This window comes from Xenopus laevis, chromosome 4S, assembly GCF_017654675.1.
Source record: "Xenopus laevis strain J_2021 chromosome 4S, Xenopus_laevis_v10.1, whole genome shotgun sequence".
Taxonomy (NCBI): domain Eukaryota; kingdom Metazoa; phylum Chordata; class Amphibia; order Anura; family Pipidae; genus Xenopus; species Xenopus laevis.
Genome location: NC_054378.1, coordinates 16,102,356 through 16,122,504, shown reverse-complemented (window position 1 = coordinate 16,122,504; position 20,149 = coordinate 16,102,356). Strand labels below are relative to the sequence as shown.

General features: G+C 41.5%; 1 protein-coding gene across 3 annotated transcripts in view; it reads right to left on the bottom strand.

Annotated features, from left to right (window-relative positions):
* Positions 1–256: 256 nt before the first annotated feature.
* ext2.S (exostosin glycosyltransferase 2 S homeolog) overlaps positions 257–20,149 on the bottom strand; it is a 44,481-nt gene continuing 24,588 nt past the window's right edge. For 2 of the 3 annotated variants that reach the window (XM_018259493.2, XM_018259494.2), the window contains exons 9-14: positions 18,619–18,808; positions 13,492–13,658; positions 11,519–11,662; positions 10,684–10,812; positions 8,516–8,598; positions 3,203–3,736 (exon numbers count right to left, since the gene is read on the bottom strand). In XM_018259493.2, coding sequence (XP_018114982.1) covers positions 3,598–3,736; positions 8,516–8,598; positions 10,684–10,812; positions 11,519–11,662; positions 13,492–13,658; positions 18,619–18,808 — 852 coding nt within the window. In that variant the 3' untranslated portion in view covers positions 3,203–3,597. Of the gene's footprint in view, positions 420–2,286; positions 3,737–8,515; positions 8,599–10,683; positions 10,813–11,518; positions 11,663–13,491; positions 13,659–18,618; positions 18,809–20,149 lie in introns of those variants that run through there. The other variant, XR_005960816.1, reaches the window with a different exon arrangement.

Genomic DNA, 20,149 nt, shown 5'->3' with positions numbered 1-20,149 from the left:
AGAACAGGCATTAAAGAACCCCTCACCTACAAACCCTGCAGCACAAGGAAACTCTTGATACGTTTTGGAATACCAGGAGTTGCACTCTTGCAACATTCGGGCACCCAAGTGTAATAAGCAGGGCTTTAATGTATTGAGAGGAGCAAAGAAACAAGTTGACATTTACCGCTTCTATACCTGAATATAATGAACACCTCATTTTACAATAAAAAAAAAAAGAGAAAACAACAAAAGAGAAAGTTACAAAAAACGGATGTACAGACAAGGGACAAAGTCTTTATTCATTCCCAAATTGTAATCTACAAGGTCTCCGTTGCTTCACGGTGAGGGGTCAGCAAACCAACCCTTGAAAACCTCCGTACAGTCATTGCCAAGTAGTGTCTTTACTGAGGATTGTGGGAAATTTGCACACTGGCTGCCTTTGGATAGTAAGACACAGAACAATATAATCACTGTGATGTTTCTGGTTAACCATTAGCATATGCCCAACTTTAGATGGGTTCAACTAAGGCAGTGATCCCCAACCAGTAGCTCGTGAGCAACTTGTTGCTCTCCAACCCCTTGGATGTTGCTCCCAGTGGCCTCAAAGCAGGTGATTATTTTTAAATTCCTGGCTTGGAGGCAAGTTTTATTGCATTAAAAACCAGGTGTACTGCCAAACAGAGCCTCATTGTAGGTAGACAATCCACATAGAGGTTACTAAATAGCCAATCACAGCCCTTAATTTGGCACCCCAGGAACATTTTTCATGCTGGTGTTGCTCCCCAACTCCTTTTACTTCTGAATGTTGCTCATGGGTTCTAAAGGTTGGGGATCCCTGAACTAAGGCTACTGCCCTGGGTTCTACAGCCGACAAAAAGCTAAGGAACCAACCATAAAGCAACCTCCTGGCTGCACAGGTCTATATCAGCAGGATAAGCTCCTCTGTGTAAAGGGGATAACAGTTTTAGCAGCTCAAGATGGCTAGGTAATGGGGCTATATGGAGACAAGTAGGGCAAAGTGGGGTGGAGACTGTAAAGCAAGATGAAGCAAGATAGGACAGAGACAGTAAAGCAAGAGTAACATGTTGCTCCAAGTCACTAGTTGGTCCCCAACTAATGACTCTCGAGCAACATGTTAGTCACCAACCCTTTGTATGTTGCTCCCAGTGGCCTCAATGCCAATCAGAGCCTCCTGTAGGCTGGAAGTCCACATAGGGGCTACCAAATAGCCAATTACAGCCTTCATTTGTCACCCCAGGAACATTTTTCATGTTTGTGTTGCTCCACAACTTTGTTTACATTTAAATGTGGCTCACAGGTAAAAAAAAGGGGACCCCTGTCTTAGTATAGGATGGAATGGAGAGCATTGTGCATAATGGGATGGAGACTGCAGGGTATGATAGAGTGGATAGGGAAAGATGGGATGGAGACTGTAGGGCAAGAAAGCATGAAGTCTATAGAGTAAGATGGCATGGAGATCATAGCTCTCTTAAATTGTCCAATTACTATTTTACTGTGGCTAAAAGAAAGTACTAACATATTATATTGACATTGGTTGGTGGATTCTATGAGGACCCCAATATACAAGGATATAAAATACAGGATTATATATAGAAGAAAATAAAATTTCTGTGTTTTAAACAATATATATATAAATATATTATTGACATTTCTCAAAACATCCATTAAACAGGAATTAAAATTTCAACAAATCTGATAAAAATTTAAAAAAAAAATGATTTCACTAATCATTGTAGAAATAAAGTTTTCGTCCATGTTATTGCACAGAAATGACACCCCTCAGTCCACTCGTGACGCTCATCTCCTGCCTTTTTAAACCCGTATGAACATTCCGCATTGAATAAATCCATCATTGGAATACATGTAGAACTAAAACAAGTGGGTCCTGTCCAATCAAATTGCTTCATTGTAGCAGTTCTACCAAAGCTCCATTATCTAGTTATCTAATAAGCGATGGTCAGCTCTGCTGGTTGGTCTAGACCTGGTCAAAAGGTGGAGGCGTGGTGGAGCAGACCTGGGGGTGTGGTCTTATGGCTCTGGAATTAGGAATACATACTTATATACACACACTAGTACAATGTCAGCTTATCCTGTCTGCAAACTTTATTTTGACGATTAAACATAATCAGCAGACGTCTAGCAAAGTAAAGTATGTACTACTTTAGAGTGTAAGCTCTTGTGAGCAGGACCCTCCGATTTTCCCCTGTTTGTTGAGGATGTGTTAGGGAACTCGTTGGTGATATATAAATTAAGGATGATGATAATAATAAAACAAGTACTTGCCTTTAGATAAAATGCTTTTTTTTTTCAGGATCTATCAAGGCAATGGGCTGCACTGTACAGTATACAGGAGAAGTGTAACACCCTAGTACCACGGCGGGTTCCTAGTAATTTAAAAAACAAATATTTAAATAGTTTAAAGCTCCAGGGGTAAAAGGGACATTTAAAAAAAAAAAAATGTAAAAACATAACATAAAAACTAGGGATGCACCTAATCCACTATTTTCGATTCGGCCGAACCCCCGAATCCTTCTCAAAAGATTTGGCCGAATAGCAAACTGAATCCTAATTTACATATGCAAATTAGGGGTGGGAAGGTGAAATCATTTTTAGTTCTTTGTTTTCTGACAAAAAGTCATGTGATTTCCGTCCCTAATTTGCATATGCAAATTAGGATTTGGATTTGGTTTGGTCGGGCAGAAGAATTCGGCCGAATCCTGCTGAAAAAGGCCGAATCTTGGCTGAATCCTGAACCGAATTCTGGATTCGGTGCATCCCTAATAAAAACATGACCAACATACAAGAGAATGAAATGCACGAGTATGAGAGAGACCCTGAAATATGCAGAAAGGGTCACTGTATAGTAGAGGTATGCGATTTTACGGAAACACGAGGCCTAGTTGCCCCAGTGCACTAACCCTTACCAACCAATCAGTTGCTGCTATTCTAGTATAGTCTTAAAGGATAAGTAAACCTTTCAAATAAGTGAATGTAAAATTGATGAGGGCGCTATGAAATTTTGTAAATGTACATTCATTATTTATTTTGTTTTTATTCCAAGATATTAAGGGATATATGTTCTGTTAACATTAATTAATTCTGTTACAACAGTGCCACCTGCTGGTCAGTTTCCGACCAGTCTGACCACCAAGTAGTCAAGGAAGTTGTCAGGAGAAAGAAAGAGGCCGCTCTGATGTTCTTCTGCTTAGGAAAAATTTGAGAAAGGTTTTTATTTATTTTTTTCATTTATTTTAAAGGTTTACTTATACTTTAATAGTGAAGGCAACCATTTGATTGGCCGATTGCACATTTACAGGTACGTGTGCCACACAGCCATCATGTCTAAGAAAGGCCCAGCAGAATTGTCAGTGGATTCGGATTGGTTGCCGGCAGGTATTTAATATTAAACCCATTGTACGCAGATCCCTGTAACAGGTCCGACAATAATAACCGGAGAGAGCAGCTATGGGAGATGTGTTAAAAATCAGAAATAAAACGTGTGAAATGGAAAGACTAAAAGTGGAGCAGAGGTAACGATTGGTAGTGCTGCGCGGTGGAGACGCGATCACTCAGAAACAGCCAGACTGAGGGGGGTCACAGGCTGCCTATGTTGGGGAAACTTTTTAGCTTCTCAGGGAAGTCGTCCTTGTACAGCACGGGGTCGGCGCGGTGCTCCACCACCTTCAGGGGCATGGTGCCGAAAACCGATGCAAACTTGTTGATGCATTCAGATCTGCAAGGATACAAGAGACAAAGGGGACAATTGTTATCCACTGGTTATAGCGATGTCTTAAAGGCTACACAGCAATGTCTGTTCACAAGGATTCCAGCTAACCTCTGCCTAGTGGAGGAAATTGAGATTTATAACTTTAAATTCATTAAAGCATAGGTATCCCCATATATTAAGCACTAAGCAGGATTTTTATATAATATATATCTGGAACGGTCTAAATCCAAACTGTTATGTTGTATTATGTATGAATAAATTGCCTGACTATTACTAAAGGTTTTCCTTTACTGAGTTTTGTCTTACACGAGGTCAAAATGGTACTACTAAAAATACCATCAAGGAACAGCCCCCTAACTTTACTCATAGTCTGTACAGAGATATTCCATAAAACTATGGCAGCATAGGTATTCCCCTGTACTAAGCACAATTCAACAGGAACAGCCCCCTAAGTTTGCTCATAGCCTGTACAGAAAGATCCCATAAAACTATGTCAGCATAGGTATTCCTCTGTACTAAGCACAATTCAGCAGGAACAGCCTCTAAGTTTGCTCATAGCCTGTACAGAGAGATCTGACAGAACTAAGGTAGCATAGTGGGCAATATCGGGCTGATCCGATCATGGGCCCTAGATGAATAGTGAAGGGCGGTTGGATCGCGGGACCGCATCAATGAAGTGATGCGTCCGCGATCCATCCGATCTCCATCGGGGAAGCCCGTCCGGGGGCCCAATAAGCTGCCGACTCGGTCTGTCTGCAGCTTTTATCCGCCCGTGTATTGCCACCTTAAGTTGCTCATAGTCTGTACAGAGAGAGAGACCATAAAACTAAGGCAGCATAGGTATTCCCCTGTACTAGGCACAATCCAGCAGGAACAGCCCCCTAACAGAGAGATACTAAAAGATACGCAAGAAACGAACAGATAAAGAGTTAGTAAATCCAGAATTCACTTAGAATGTTCCCGTAATGTTCTCACTGATGATACACATCAATCTCCCTGCCTTTCCAGCAGACGCTGTATATTTTGTTCCCCACTGGAGAGCTGCCTTGCGTAGAAGACAGTTACTCTCATGCACTAAGGGGGAGGCCATAACTCTACAGACATGACAACTCCATCATGCGGGTAATACCTTCTCCAACTTCTGAGTAAAGGGAATACGCCAAAATATATAAACATATGGGGGAACCTGGTCCTACTCTGTATTAAATCAAACACAAAATCCCAAAATAAATTACCCTTTTTATGGTGCCAACATACTTTATTCTAGACTGATGTAGAGATTGTATCAGAAGAGCTTACAATCTATATGCCTGCCACTTTTGCGGAAAGCCAGTTACTCTGCTTGTAGGTATTTGAAGTAGGGGAGGAAAGCTGGAGTACCCAGAATAAAATCCATGCAAGCACATGGAAAAAATACTGGGGCTCATTTATAAACACTGTGCAAATTTGCACCTGGGCAGTTACCCATAGCAACCAATCAGTGACTGGCTTTTTACAGGCAGCTAGCCAGTTGAATAATGAAAGCAAACATTTGATTGGTTGCCATAGGTCACTGCCCAGGTGCAAAATTCCCTAGTGTTTATAAATGAGCCCCATCTCTATGCACCCTGCCCTGGTAGAAAAGAAACCCAGGACCCTGAAGTGCAATGTGTTTAAAGGGATACTGTCATGGGAAAACATGTTGTTTTTTGTTTTTTTTTTCAAAACGCATCAGTTAATAGTGCTGCTCCAGCAGAATTCTGCACTGAAATCCATTTCTCAAAAGAGCAAACAGATTTTTTTATATTCAATTTTGAAATCTGACATGGGGCTAGACATATTGTCAGTTTCCCAGCTGCCCCCAGTCATGTGACTTGTGTCTGCACTTTAGGATGGAACTACTTTCTGGCAGGCTGTGATTTCTCCTTCTATACCTTGAAATGGGTGTTGGAAATAACTAGTGTTGTGATACAGTTACTAAAACAAATGTAATGTACACTGTAGTATGATGTACACTAGTGATTGGCAAATTTATTCTCCAGGCATGGATTTGCGGCCAATTTCTGAATTTGCCACCTGCGAATTGTTACGTGAAACTGCTACGACAAAAAAGTATCTCGTGTAAAATCGTCAAAATAATTCTGACGCCCATTGACTTTAATGCATTTGGACAAAAAAGTCGCTTGTGTAAAAATTGTTGCTCGTGTAAAAATTTTGCGACTTTTGCCGTTGCGCACATTTTTTCGTAGTTTCACAAATTTCTCGGTGAACTGAAATGGGACAGATTCACCCATCACTACTTACAATTTATATCCCTGACACACATTAGGGCCACTTTTACTGAGAAACAGTTACCCAGCTTGTAGGTATTTGGAGTGGGGAAGGAAAGCTTGAGTAACCAGAATACAATCCACGCAAACACAAAAAAAACATACTGGCGGCCATTTATAAACACTGGGCAGATCTGCCCATGGGCAGTTACCCATAGCAACCAATCAGATTGTTGCATGCATTGTTCTACCTGCACCTGCCTGAAAAAAAACCAAGCACTGATTGGTTGTTATGGGTAACATTTGCCCAGTGTTGCTAAATGAGCCCCACTAGCTCTATGCACCTTGAAGAAAATAAACCCCGAGGTGCAATGTGTTTAACCATTGTGCTCTATACCTTGAAATGGGTGTTGGAAGTAAATAGTGTTGTGATACAATTACTAAAACACATGAAAAACTAGTGTAAGGAACACGGATAAAACTGTCCCATAAGAGCATGTTTACCCCGGAAAATGGAGAGCGTATAGAGGTCAAGAGTCTGCCAGGTATTAAGCTGTGTGATGTGGCAGATTGAAGTCTCTCTGGAAGAGAAGCAGTTAATCTCCCCCTTTCTAACTAAGAGGCAGCTAGAGACCTTTGGAGGCTCCTGTAAGCTCAGCTCTGCCTTCCATTCCTCCCCTAAACATTCCTTCCATTCCTGGAGCAGCGTGCATGACAGCCAAATCAGGAAGGCAATCTGTGATCAAGCCCAGCATGAAGATAAATCCTGAATGCCGGAAGCCTAGACATATGGTGATCCCAACACAGATAAAAGTCTCTAGGACTTGCATAGAACCCGTTATTTACTTACATCGCTGATGATCACTGCTTGCACCCCTGCCTTAAAGGAGAATTCAACCTGTAATAAAAAAAAATACTCCACCCTACCCTGGGTAGACCCCCCTTCCTCCTCCCCCCCAGCCTAATGCCCCTAATTTTTACTCACCCCTCCATGCAGAATCTGGCCTCGGAGTTCATGGCAGCCATCTTCTTTCTTCTGTCTTTTTTGTAAGTTTCGGAGCATGCACAGTTGGAGTAAATTTCCCGTCCCGAACCACTGCGCATGCGCCTGAAAGTCGAGCAAATTTCTGAAAATGTTACAGACATTTTCGTGACTTTCGTAGCATGTGCAGTTTTTTGGGGCTAGAAATTTACGCCAACTGCGCATTCGCCGAAAATGCCGTCAAGTCACGAAGATTACCGGAGAAGAAGAAGAAGATGGCTGCTGGACTCCTAGGCCAGAATCTGCATGGAGGGGTGAGTAACAAATTAAGGGGGGCAGGTAGGCTGGGGGAGGAGGGTCTACCCACTGTAGGGGGGAGGGTTTTTTTTATTACTGGTTAATTTCTACTTTAAGACTCACATGCCAGCCAGTGCCCATGTCCCATAGTATCAGTGGTATAAAGTTCTCTCCTAAAGCACTAACCCCCATATGTAATAAAAGGCACTAAGTTTGCCCAGGAGCAGTAACCAATTAAATGAGAACTAAACCCTAGAAATGAATATGGATAAAAATGCCATATTTTATATAGTGAACTTATTGCACCAACCTAAAGTTTCAGCTTGTCAATAGCAGCAATGATCCAGGACTTCAAACTTGTCACAGGGGGTCACCATCTTGGAAAGTGTCTGTGACACTCACATGCTCAGTGGGCTCTGAGAAGCTGTTGAGAAGCTAAGCTTAGGGCTCGTCACTAATTATCCAGCAGAAAATGAGCTTCCCCTGTAATATAAGCTGATGCTACAGGGCTGATTATTAAATTCTGATGCTAATTGCAATGGTTTCTGAGCTGCCATGTAGTAATTATCTGTATTAGTGGGTTCCTAAGCTCAGTAAGTGAGAGCAGCACAGAGCATATGCAGTAAATCAGCAGAAAAGAAGATGGGGAGCTACTGGGGCATCTTTGGAGACACAGATCTTTACTGCTAAAGGGCTGTGGTTGCCTTGGGCTGGTACAGAAGCACAAAACATAATTTACAGCAGTTCTAGCTACTTCTTTAGTTAAACTTTAGTTCTCCTTGTGACCATTAAATTCTATGTCTGTAAAGGTCCCCATAGACACAAAGATTTCTCTTGCCGAACGACCGATTTTCGCGAAGTCCAACCATTCCTTCGAAATTATCGTGTGGTTAGTGGTATTTGAATGATCAAACATCTTACGATTTTTCAGTCGACATCTCTCATCGAAATTGATCGGCCAGGTTAAAAAATCTTTGTCGGCCCCAGTGCAATCTATCTGTGTTTCCAGGGCCAAGCCGGCAGCTCCCCTTTGTTTTCCTGGCAAATTGGTCTTTTTAGTTGATGGACAATTCATACGATCGTACAATCGTTCCGAGATAATTGTGGTGTCACGATGACGATCGGATCTTTTAAAAATCTCAACATCTATGGCCAGCTTAAGCACAGCACCTAAAATCCTTCAGGTCTGGCGGTGACCTTACCCCAATCACTGGCACACGCTCTCCCAGACACATGGTACAATCCCGATCCACTCACCTCTCCACCATGTGGGTCTGATCCAGTGATAGCCCGTCGATGGCCGTGCATTCTGGGCACTTAAATTTCTTTCTCGGAGTCACCTTGGGGGGGAAGAGAACAAGGGAGGAAGGCAGTCAGGGGACACTATACCAAAGAAGCCTGATCAATAAACACAAAACAGACCTTTATTCCTCCCCAATTTTCACTCTGCAGTTAGGCAAAGCAAAGCAAGCCCATAGGGGCTTAATAAAAACATCGCTAAGGATCGGCATTCCGACCCCTTCTCCTTTTTTTTTGCCACTGGAAAAAGTGGCGATGACAAGTCCTTTAATTCCCTTTTAATGACTTTTCACACCGTCGAGGTCTCTGTGTAAACACAATTTGTTCTTGCGGAGCTTTCATGCTTCACCTACAGGGCTTCTGCCCTCTCACTGGATAATCCCAGGGACGACAGATACGCACAGGGATTTTTTTTTGGGGGGGGGGCATTATGGCATTTACACGGCTGGCCCTCACACTGAGGTGGCACAAACCCAGGGCTACTGGCTGACGGGCAACGCCTTGCGCGTTTAAGGATGCCTCCGCCTTGTCAATGACTCATGGGGAAATGAATGTGTAAAGGGCACAGGATCAGAGAGCGCACACTAACACCAAGATACCCCAGTAATACCGGGGATTGGGGAAGATGATTGCAAGATCACTTTTAAATTAACATTCCCTAGGAGTGAAATTTTTAATTAAGATTCCGGAGTCAGCTGTTCCCGGGCAGACAGATGCCATTCTATATAGGGATTCTACACTTACTCCCAGGCTGATATTATTCCTCCCCTTTCTTGTTTCCCAGAATCCCCTTGGGTAACACATTGACATGAACAATCAACACCTCAGGCTGCTCTGCTTTTTGAAGACGAGGAGCACCGACCCCAGGTAGTATGTTAGCAAATTTGGCTTTCATTCTTTTTTAAGAAAAAATTAAAGGAACAGTAACACCGAAAAAAAGTGTTTTAAATATAATGTAGTGTTGCCCTGCACTGGTAAAATTGATCTGTTTGCTTGAGAAACACTACTATAGTTCATATAAAGAAGCTGCTGTGTAGCAATGGTGGAAATTGAAAAGAGACTATATGGCACAGGTTAAAGGGATACTGTCATGGGAAAAAAATTTTTTTCAAAATGAATCAGTTAATAGTGCTGCTCCAGCATAATTCTGCACTGAAATCTATTTCTCAAAAGAGCAAACAGATTTTTTTATATTCAATTTTGAAATCTGACATGGGGCTAGACATTTTGTCAATTTCCCAGCTGCCCCAAGTCATGTGACTTGTGCTCTGATAAACTTCAGTCACTCTTTACTGCTGTACTGCAAGTTGGAGTGATATCACCCTCCTCCCTTTCATCAGCAGCAGCCAAACAAAAGAACAATGGGAAAGTAACCAGATAACAGCTCCCTAACACAAGATAACAGCTGCCTGGTAGATCTAAGAACAACACTCAATAGTAAAAACCCATGTCCCACTGAGACACATTCAGTTACATTGAGAAGGAAAAACAGCAGCCTGCCAGAAAGCATTTCTCTCCTGAAGTGCAGGCACAAGTCACATGACTATGGGCAGCTGGGAAATTGACAAAATGTCTAGCCCCATGTCAGATTTCAAAATTGAATATAAAAAAATCTGTTTGCTCTTTTGAGAAATGGATTTCAGTGCAGAATTCTGCTGGAGCAGCACTATTAACTGATTCATTTTGAAAAAAAATTTTTTTCCCATGACAGTATCCCTTTAAATAGTGGATAACAGATAACACCATTATGTTCAACAGAGCTTATCTGCTTTGTAACCTGAGCCTTTAGCTGCCCCCATTGCTACACAGCATCTTATTTATATAAACAATAGTAGTGTTTCTGAAGCAAACACAACAGCACTGAATTATATAATTTAATTAATCTAAAACGCTTTTTTTATGTTACTGTTCCTTTAATAAGTGTTGTCCTGAAAGGTAATGAGAGCTGCCATCCAGATTGCATTATAAAGAATCCCTATTAGTTAGGAACAAATAATGATTTTTAATTATGGAGGATGCCGTAGGTGCAGTCAAGCAATAATGACGCTAAATGCGGATTGGCTGCTATTATCTGGAGGTTCAGGAAGCGGAAGTCAGAATCCTTAGGCTGGTAGGAGTCCTTTTACCTTAATAGGTGCCTTCCCGGTCACGTTGGCCACTAAAAAGTTCATGGCGATATCTTCGCAGTTCATGTGGGCGTCTACCCAGTTCTTGATGTCCCCGGGCATCTTGTAGCTGTACAGGTAGTTAAAGTACTGGGGGACAAATAGAAAAGGAATTAGTTATATATAATGAGATCTGCAGGATCTAAAAGTATAAGTAAACCTTTAAAATAAGTGAATGTAAAATTGATGAGGGTGCGATTCTGAACACCTTATTTTGTTTTTATTCCAAGATATCAAGGGATACATGTACTGTTAATATGAATGAATTATGTTACAACAACACCACCTGCTGGTCAGTTTCTGACCAGTCTGACCACCAAGTAGTCAAGGAAGTTGTCAGGAGAAAGAAAGAGGCTGCTCTGATGTTCTTCTGCTCAGAAAAGATTTCTATTTTTTTTCCTAAGCAGAACATCAGAGCAGCCTCTTTCTTTCTCCTGACAACTTCCTTGACTACTTGGTGGTCAGACTGGTGGGAAACTGACCAGCAGGTGGCGCTGTTGTAAAAACAATATGTGTTCATATTAACAGTACATGTATCCCTTAATATCTTGGAAAAAACAAAATAAATAATGAACATACATTCATACATTGCAAAAATTCTTAAAAAAGTACCCTCATCAATTTTACATTCACTTATTTTGAAGGTTTACTTATCCTAGTCCATGGTACCCAAAAAGCTCCCTGTGCCGGCCTAATTTTTTTCAGTCTTTGCTTGGCATGGTAACCTACTTTTTCACAGGCCAGCACTGCCCCATTAAAGGAGCCATAAACCCTACCCAAACCCTAGCGAAGTTACCTTGTGGTAAAAAGCAGCACCAGTCAGAACCATCGACACCTCATTTGTCCACTCGGATTCGTATTTCCATTTGCTCATTTCATGATCCCACAGGTGCAGTCGGCCTGGGTATCCCACCAACCTGTCTGGAAACTCCCGCCATACCTGATAAGGAGAGAGAACAAGAAGGTGAAGACTGAACTCTATATTTAACCCCTGGCTTGCAGATATATGGATTTATTCTTTTATACTAGACACCTCAAACACATACTTCCCAGTCTGCACAGCTGGCAATAGTGGAAGGAATAATAGCCTCCTTGAGAAAAGCATGATAAATGAATATTGTGGCGCTAACATTACATGTACTCACCTCACTGCTACCAAACAAAAGCAGTCACCCTGCAGTGCTGCAGCATTTGCCTGGCATAGGCCAGGAGCACCCTGTTGTTGGAAAGCAAAGGGTTAACTGCACCCTGACCAATACCCTGAGAGAAGTGACCGGCTCGTATTACTGCTGCACGTATGACGCTTCAACCCCTGACTGCACTACTGACAGCTGGATATAATCAAACTCCATTCCGGCCACTTCATCTATAACGGCTCTGCTGACAACGGGATCAAAACTACAGGCAAATGAGAACAGGCTGGGTGATCATTAGCAGCACCCCGAAATGTTAAACATGCTACCGGCAACATTAAATGAGGCTGATTTACTGGCTTGGAACTGGAAGAAAGGGTCAGCTCACACAAAGCTTTGCGCATGAACAATGATCGCTCACTGCCACCGCCGCTCTCCCTACGGCCATTGCTCTGGAGTAAACCTTTAAAATAAGTGAATGTAAAATTGAGGAGGGCACTATGAAATTTTGCAATGTATATTCACTATTAATTTTGTTTTTATTCCAAGATATTAAGGGATACATGTACTGTTAATATGAATGAATTTTGTTACAACAGCGCCACCTGCTGGTCAGTTTCTGACCACCAAGTAGTCAATGAAGTTGTCAGGAGAAAGAAAGAGGCTGCCCTGATGTTCTTCTGCTTAGGAAAGATGTGAGAAGATTTTTTTCCTAAGCAGAAGAACATTAGAGCAGACTCTTTCTTTCTCCTGACAACTTCCTTGACTACTTGAGGGTCAGACTGGTTGGAAACTGACCAGCAGGTGGCGCTGTTGTAACAAAATTCATTCATATTAACAGTACATGTATCCGTTAATATCTTGGAATAAAAACAAAAAAAATAATGAATGTAAATTACAAAATTGCTTACAATAGCCCCCTCCTCAATTTTACATTCACTTATTTTGAAGGTTTACTTATCCTTTAAGGAAGTACTCCTAAGTGATGAAAGGCACACACCTATCCATCCACTCCAAAGCACGCCCTTACCTTTCCTGACCTCGCCGAGAGCAACATGCTACATACATGTCTCTACAGAGCGGGATCCAATTTCGACAAATGCCCCCATGTATGATACAGTCACACTTGTACCTAGAAGGATCCCTAGGCAGGAACAAAGTCACTAGGTCCCTTATGGTACATTTTCCATGGAATCCTGCAGGCTGCCCACTGCCTCACAACCTAATTAACCAATCAGATGTTTGCTTGCATTGTTTTCCTTGCAGCTGTCTGGAAAAATCTAATCACTGATTGGTTGCTATGGGTAACTGCCCAAATTTGCCCAGTGTTTATAAATAAGCCCCACTAACTTGCACGGCCCCATTCTGCTCGGTATCCCATGAAACTGTATAAATAGAACTTTTTCCCCCAACTTTCCAGTAAAGTGGAGTTTATTTTTATGTACGTGAGGGCAGAAGGAATGAATTATTGGGATAATATCAAGCCAAAAAGTCCCCTTTTTCTAAAATTTGGTTCATCTTTCAAGTCAATTCTAATTAGCAGCCGGCCTTAGGTTTGTTTGCCTTGTTACCATCAGCAGGCTCCATCCTTTTTAAGACTTAAACACACTGGGGAGACAACAAAGTGCTGCTTTACCTCGTAACCAAACTGAAGCTCATCTGATGTCAGCATGATGATGTCATCGTCAATCGCCAAAACGGCTTCGGTTTCAATTTCATTGTAGGGGAAGAAGCGGTTGCTCAGCTTGTTCTCAGTGGTTCTCACGACTTTCAATGGAACCCGGATCTTTGGCCAAACAGAAGCTGCAAAGAAAACAATTTAACATTTATAAGGACTCGGCCTGCCACGTTTTCCATAGGAATATCATAACCTTTTCTCAGAAACTAGGGATAATGCATATTTACATTTGCCAATTGTCCCAATCAGGGACAAAGGATTCTCCCCTAGAACAAAGCAGTGACAATGTGTATATCTGCACCACTGCGACAGAATGCTCTGTTATACAGATATCTAGAATCTCATAAAGCAGGGCAGTACTGCTGCTTCCAATGGGGATCAGATATCTGTGCAGCCACTGGGACAGAATGCTCTGTTATACAATTAGCTAAAATCTCAATGCCGTAAAGCAGGACAGGACTGCTGCTTCCAATGGGGATCAGAAAGGATCTGTGCAGCCACTGGGACAGAATGTTCTGTTATACAGATAGCTAGAATCTCAACCATAAAGCAAGGTAGGACTGCTGCTTCCAATGGGGATCAGATATCTGTGCATCCACTGGGACAGAATGCTCTGTTATACAATTAGCTAAAATCTTAGTGCCATAAAGCAGGACAGGACTGCTGCTTCCAATGGGGATCAGATAGGATCTGTGCAGCCACTACGACAGAATGCTCGGTTATACAGATAGATAGTATCTCAGCCATAAAGCAGGGCTGGACTGCCGCTTCCAATGGGGATCAGATAGGATCTGTGCCCTTTTTATATTAAATAGGGATGCACCGAAACCACTATTTTGGATTCGGCCGAACCCCCAAATCCTTCGTGAAAGATTCGGCCGAATACCGAACCGAATCCTAATTTGCATATGCAAATTAGGGTTTGGAAGGGGAAAACATTTTTTACTTCCTTGTTTTGCAACAAAAATTCACGTAATTTCCCTCCCCCGTCCTAATTTGCATATGCAAATTAGGATTTGGATTTGGTTCGGCTGGGCAGAAGGATTCAGCCGAACCCGAATCCTGCTGAAAAAGGCCGAATCCCGAACCGTATCCTGGATTCGGTGCATCCCTAATATTAAATATTCAGTAAAATCTGGGACAAGAAAAGAATGAAAATGAGGGCAAATTGGTTTAAAACCAGATTTTCCCACAGTCCCCTTATATATTCTAAAAAGGTTGATTGTGGTTTTGGTTTTCGCATTATGGTTTAGCGTAGAGGTACCAATGAAAGGCTGGTCTTTTTGGGGTCAATGAAAACTTCCTAATTGTGACTCTAAACAAAACCACATACTTTTCTAGGTCCTTTAAAGAAGTCCAAGGAAGCAGAATGTACCTGTATTTATATATTACCCCCTATCTTTCATAATGCTATTCAACTCTCTATGCCGGCATTTTCTGTAGACAGATGAGGAACATTTTCCCTTTTATCCAGGGCCGCTCGGATTCCTTAGCCGCATTAATCTGTCAGTAAGTCCATCCATGCTCTGCTTGCACGGCCGTTACCCTACAAAGGTAACCCACTCGGCCCCAAAAGCGAGGGAAGGAAGGGTGACATCAGGGGTTCCTGTGCGAGGGATAAAGACTGGGATTCCATTAAAGCCCAGGCATTTCATCACTTGAGTTAACAGCAAAGAGTCATAAAAAGCTATGATCCTAGCGGAGCAATAAGCAGAGTCTTATCTGCCCCTGCCAGAGAATTACTCACTTCAAACCCATTCCTGGGGCTTAACTCCTCGCAAACATCCTGCCTTTAATGGTCAATAAATGGAAGCAGCTTTGAAGAGCGAAAGCCTGATAGGATAGGGGTCCATACTGTCCCCTCAGCTCTACACTTCTGCCATTGCCCTAACTGGTTACAACATATTCATGTACTGGTTCATGGGGACCTACAGTATGTATAATAATGCTGCTGCTCTGGGGGCTGCCAGTTACCTTGATCCATAGCCCCTAATGGCATATATACTCTACAAAGCAAGGGAAAGAAGCTGCCATATTGCCAACTTCTAGGCTCACATTTAAAGGGCATTTAAAGGCAAGAAAATACAATCCCAATTTTAGTTTCTTTAATGAAAAATAAACCTATCTCCAATATCCTTTGATTAAAAAATGTCTACCATTTTTATAAGAAACCTGACGGTATGTCCCTAACTGCTCTGCAGGGAAAAAATCATACTAATGAACAGTAGCCCCTACCTTACTTCCCAGCCATACAGAACTTAAGCAGCTGTGTTTGTTTCCCTGTAGAGCAGTCGGCGACTGTGTACTGTATTTGTATTGGATTTTATTGTTGCCTTTACATCCCCTTTACTGTTTCCAACTCCAGCTGCAGGGACAAAGATCATGGAGCCAGATTTTAACAGATAAACTGGGATTCTATTTGGAGGATTATTTTGCTGCAGCCATTGGTTCTGGAGAGTTGGAGAAAGTTTGTATTAAACAATACAAAAACTATAAAATCCACAGATTACATGACAACACAGGACCCAGTGCCGTCTGCCTATTCTGATTATTAATCAGTCTTGCTGTATCGGCTTCTGGCAGGTATTATGTGACTTGTGCTGTTTTGATTATTTATGACAATCCCTAAGCAGCCCAGACCACACTGAGCATGTGCACAGTCTTGGTCTTGCAAAGATGTTTAACAAAGTTACAAGATGGTGACCCCCTGTGGCCAACTTTGAAAGCATAAATCATTTGTTTGATTAGGCTTGTGGTGCAGTAAGTTCATGTTTATGTTTAGTATACAAAATACAGCATTTCTAGCATTATTCTATTTTAGACTTTACTTCCCCTTTAAAGGTATTGTCCACCTTTAAATGAAATTTTAGTATGACGTAGAGAGTGATATTCTCAGACCATTTGCAATTGGTTTTCATTCTTTATTATTTGTGTTTTTTTGAGTTATTTAGCTTTTTAGTCAGCAGCTCTCCAGTTTGCTATTTCACCCATCTGGTTGCTATTGTGCAAATTGCCCTAGCAACCAAGCACTGATTGGAATAAGAGACTGGAATATGAATTGGAGAGGCCTGAATAGAAAGATGAGTAGTAAAAAGTAGCAATAACAATAAGGGGGTTCTCACTATTTTCTGAAAACTACCCTGACCAAATCGGCACAGACTTTTTCTTCTTATTTATCAATACATTTTAATGAAAATTTCTTGTGCAGGATAAAACTTCGGAAAAAAAAAATCCGAATTGTGCAAATTTTCCGGATTTAATGCCTGAAACCTCAGACTTTTTTCGGATTTGACGCCTGAAAACCACAAAATCTTCAGATTATTTAACGAAACCCAGAGCCGATAAGGATATCAACTGGGACATCTGCCATTGACTTTACATAAATTCAGCAGGTCTGAGTCGCAGTACTTTTTTTATTCAGACTTTTAACATCGGAGTTTAATTAATCTCGAAAAATTTTACTTTTTTCTACAAATAAAATCTTGTTTATCCCCCTTAAAATGTCCAACCTAAAAAAAATGGGCTTTTCGGATTTAATGCCTGAAACCTCAGACTTTTCCGGATTTGACGCCCGAAAACCACAAAATCTTCAGATTATTGACGAAACCCAGCGCCTATAAGGATATCAACTGGGACATCTGCCATTGACTTCTACATGAACTCAGCAGGTTTGAGTCGCAGTACTTTTTTATTCTGACTTTTAACACCATCGGAGTTTAATTAATCTTGAAAAATTTGACTTTTTTCTACAAATAAAATTTTGTTTATTCCCCTTAAAATATCCGACCTGAAAAAAATGTGACTTTGATACATAACACCCTAAATGTGTAGCGTTACAGAACATGTATTTTTAGATGGGGTCAGTGAACCCCATTTGAAAAAGTCAAATAATTAAAAAACGATATAAAAGAAAAAACGAAGAGCAATGGAAAAGTTGCTTAGATTGAGCCCTTCTATAACATAAACGTTACTGTAAAGGAGAACCACCCCTTTAAGCTATGTCCTTATATTGTAAAGGTATGGGACCCGTTATCCAGAATGGTCGGAACCAGTGGTTTTCCGGATAACAGATCTTTCTGTAATTTGGATCTTCATACCTTAAAGGGGATGTAAAGGGAAAAAAAAATAAAATCCCATTTTTACTTTTTTTTATTGAAAAAGAAATCTACCTCCAATATACTTTAATTAAAAATTATGTACCATTTTTATAATAAACCTGACTGTATGCAGTGAAACTCTCAGTTCGTTTTACTTGCTCTGACAGCTGCAGATAGGAAACTTCAGACGGTCCCTAACTGCTCTGCAGGGAAACAATACTAATTTCAAACAGAAGGGGGGAGCACCCCACCTAACTTCCCTGACCATGAGCAGCTTTGTTTGTTTCCCTACAAAGCATCTGGCGACTGTGTAAAGATTTGTATCCGCAGACCCAGTGCAGTCTGCATATTCTGATTATTAATCAGTCTTGCTGTATCGGCTTCTATGGCAGATATTATTTGACTTGTGCTGTTTTGATAATTTATGACGATCCCTAAGCTTAACCTCTCAGCTGAAGCCCAGACCACACTGAGCATGTGCGTGGTCTTGCAAAGATGTTTAACAAAGTTAAATGACAGTCCCCTGCGGCCAACTTTGAAACAATAAATCATTTGCTTAATAAGGCTTCTGGTGGAGTAAGTTCATGTTTATGTTTAGTATACAAAATACAGCATTTCTAGCATTATTCTATTTTAGACTTTAGTTCCCCTTTAAGTCTACTAGAAAATCATGTAAACATGAAATAAACCCAACAGGCTGGTTTTGCTTCCAAAAAGGATTAATTATATCTTAGTTGGGATCAAATACAAGCTACTGTTTTATCATTACAGAGAAAAAGGAAATCATTCTTTAAAATTTGGATTATTTGGATAAAATAAAGTTTATGGGAGATAGCCTTTCCGTAATTCGGAGCTTTCTGCATAACGGGTTTCCAGATAACGGATTTCATACCTGTACCTTGGACTGGACAATGAGTGTCAGGAAGCTACTACAGACAAAGTAAAGGCTAAGTTAGGATGTGCTGACCTTGGCTGATTTTCCCCTTACCTTCAGGTGGGTTCTTATTCTGATTATTCCACACCACCAGCAGCTTGGACAGACTCGGGACCTTGGAGACTTCTGTGATAACACGGAACAAGCTTTCGACCCGGTCGTATGTCAGCACCACGGCGGTGAACCCCTGGGACTGAGGGGGGATGAGCGGCAGGAAGAGGGGGTTGTTTACGCTGCTCCATTGCTGCAGAAGAGAAGGAAGGGGTTAAAAAGCGTCTAATGTGCATCAGATACATAAGCATGGCACAAAACGGGCATGAAAATAGTGTAAATAGAGCGGCAGTTGCACAGACAGATTAAATAACTCACAACAAAAAGACGGCTGTTCTTTCCCTTGAAAAAAAAAAAACGGGAGGGGGGGCAAAAGTATTCGTTAAAATGAAAGCGGGGGGTTTAATGGAGTAGGTTTCAAAGATTGATTTTTTACAGAATTACAAGATCTGAATTCTAATGAGGGCGACCCATTTAAAGGCTTTCAGGAGGTTCCTGCCAAAAAGAGAGAAGCCAGAGGGTTTGGCACGAGAGGATACACACAGTCTGTTCCCAATAAGAGCCTGAAAGTTACACAGGACAGACAGTGGGAAAGGAAAGACAGGGGGACATGAGCCAGCCTGGAAAAAAAGGGCACCACCATTGGACACCAATCAATAAACACACAGGTCTGTTGACTTTTAAAACAGCAGTTTTAGCAAAATATATGAATAAATTAACAATAAGTCACAGAGTGCACTGGCGCGGCTCACAGTCACTTAGCCCAGGGCATGGATACACTAAATCCCACTCACTTTAATGGCACAAACTGCATCACTGCTTGTTAAAGGCACTTTTGTTTCAATGCAAATCTCCTGGCATTAGACTTTCCTGTAGTGTAAGCTCCGCTCCTTAGGGGGCAGCAGTGATCACCAGTAGTGAACAAACTTAGGGGGCTTTCCCTGCTGAATTGTGCTTCATATATTATAGGGGAATACCTTTGCTGCCATTGTTTTATGGGATCTCTCTATACAGGCTATGAGCAAACTTAGGGGGCTGTTACTGCTGAATTGTGCTTAGTACAGGGAATACTTATGCTGCTATAGTTTTATGGGCTCTCTCTGTACAGGCTATGGGCAAACTTAGGGACTGTTCCTGCTGAATTGTGCTTAGTACAGGGGAATACATATGCTGCTATAGTTTTATGGGATCTCTCTGTACAGACTATGAGCAAACTTAGGGGGGCTGTCCCTGCTGAATTTTGCTTAGTACAGGGGAATACCTATGCTGCCATTGTTTTATGGGATCTCTCTGTACAGGCTATGAGCAAACTTAGGGGGCTGTTCCTGCTGAATTGTGCTTAGTACAGGGAATACTTATGCTGCCATAGTTTTATGGGATCTCTCTGTACAGACTATGAGCAAACTTAGGGACTGTTCCTGCTGAATTGTGCTAAGTACAGGGGAATACATATGCTGCCATAGTTTTATAGGATCTCTCTGTGCAGGCTATGAGCAAACTTAGGGGCTGTTCCTGCTGAATTGTGCTTTGTACA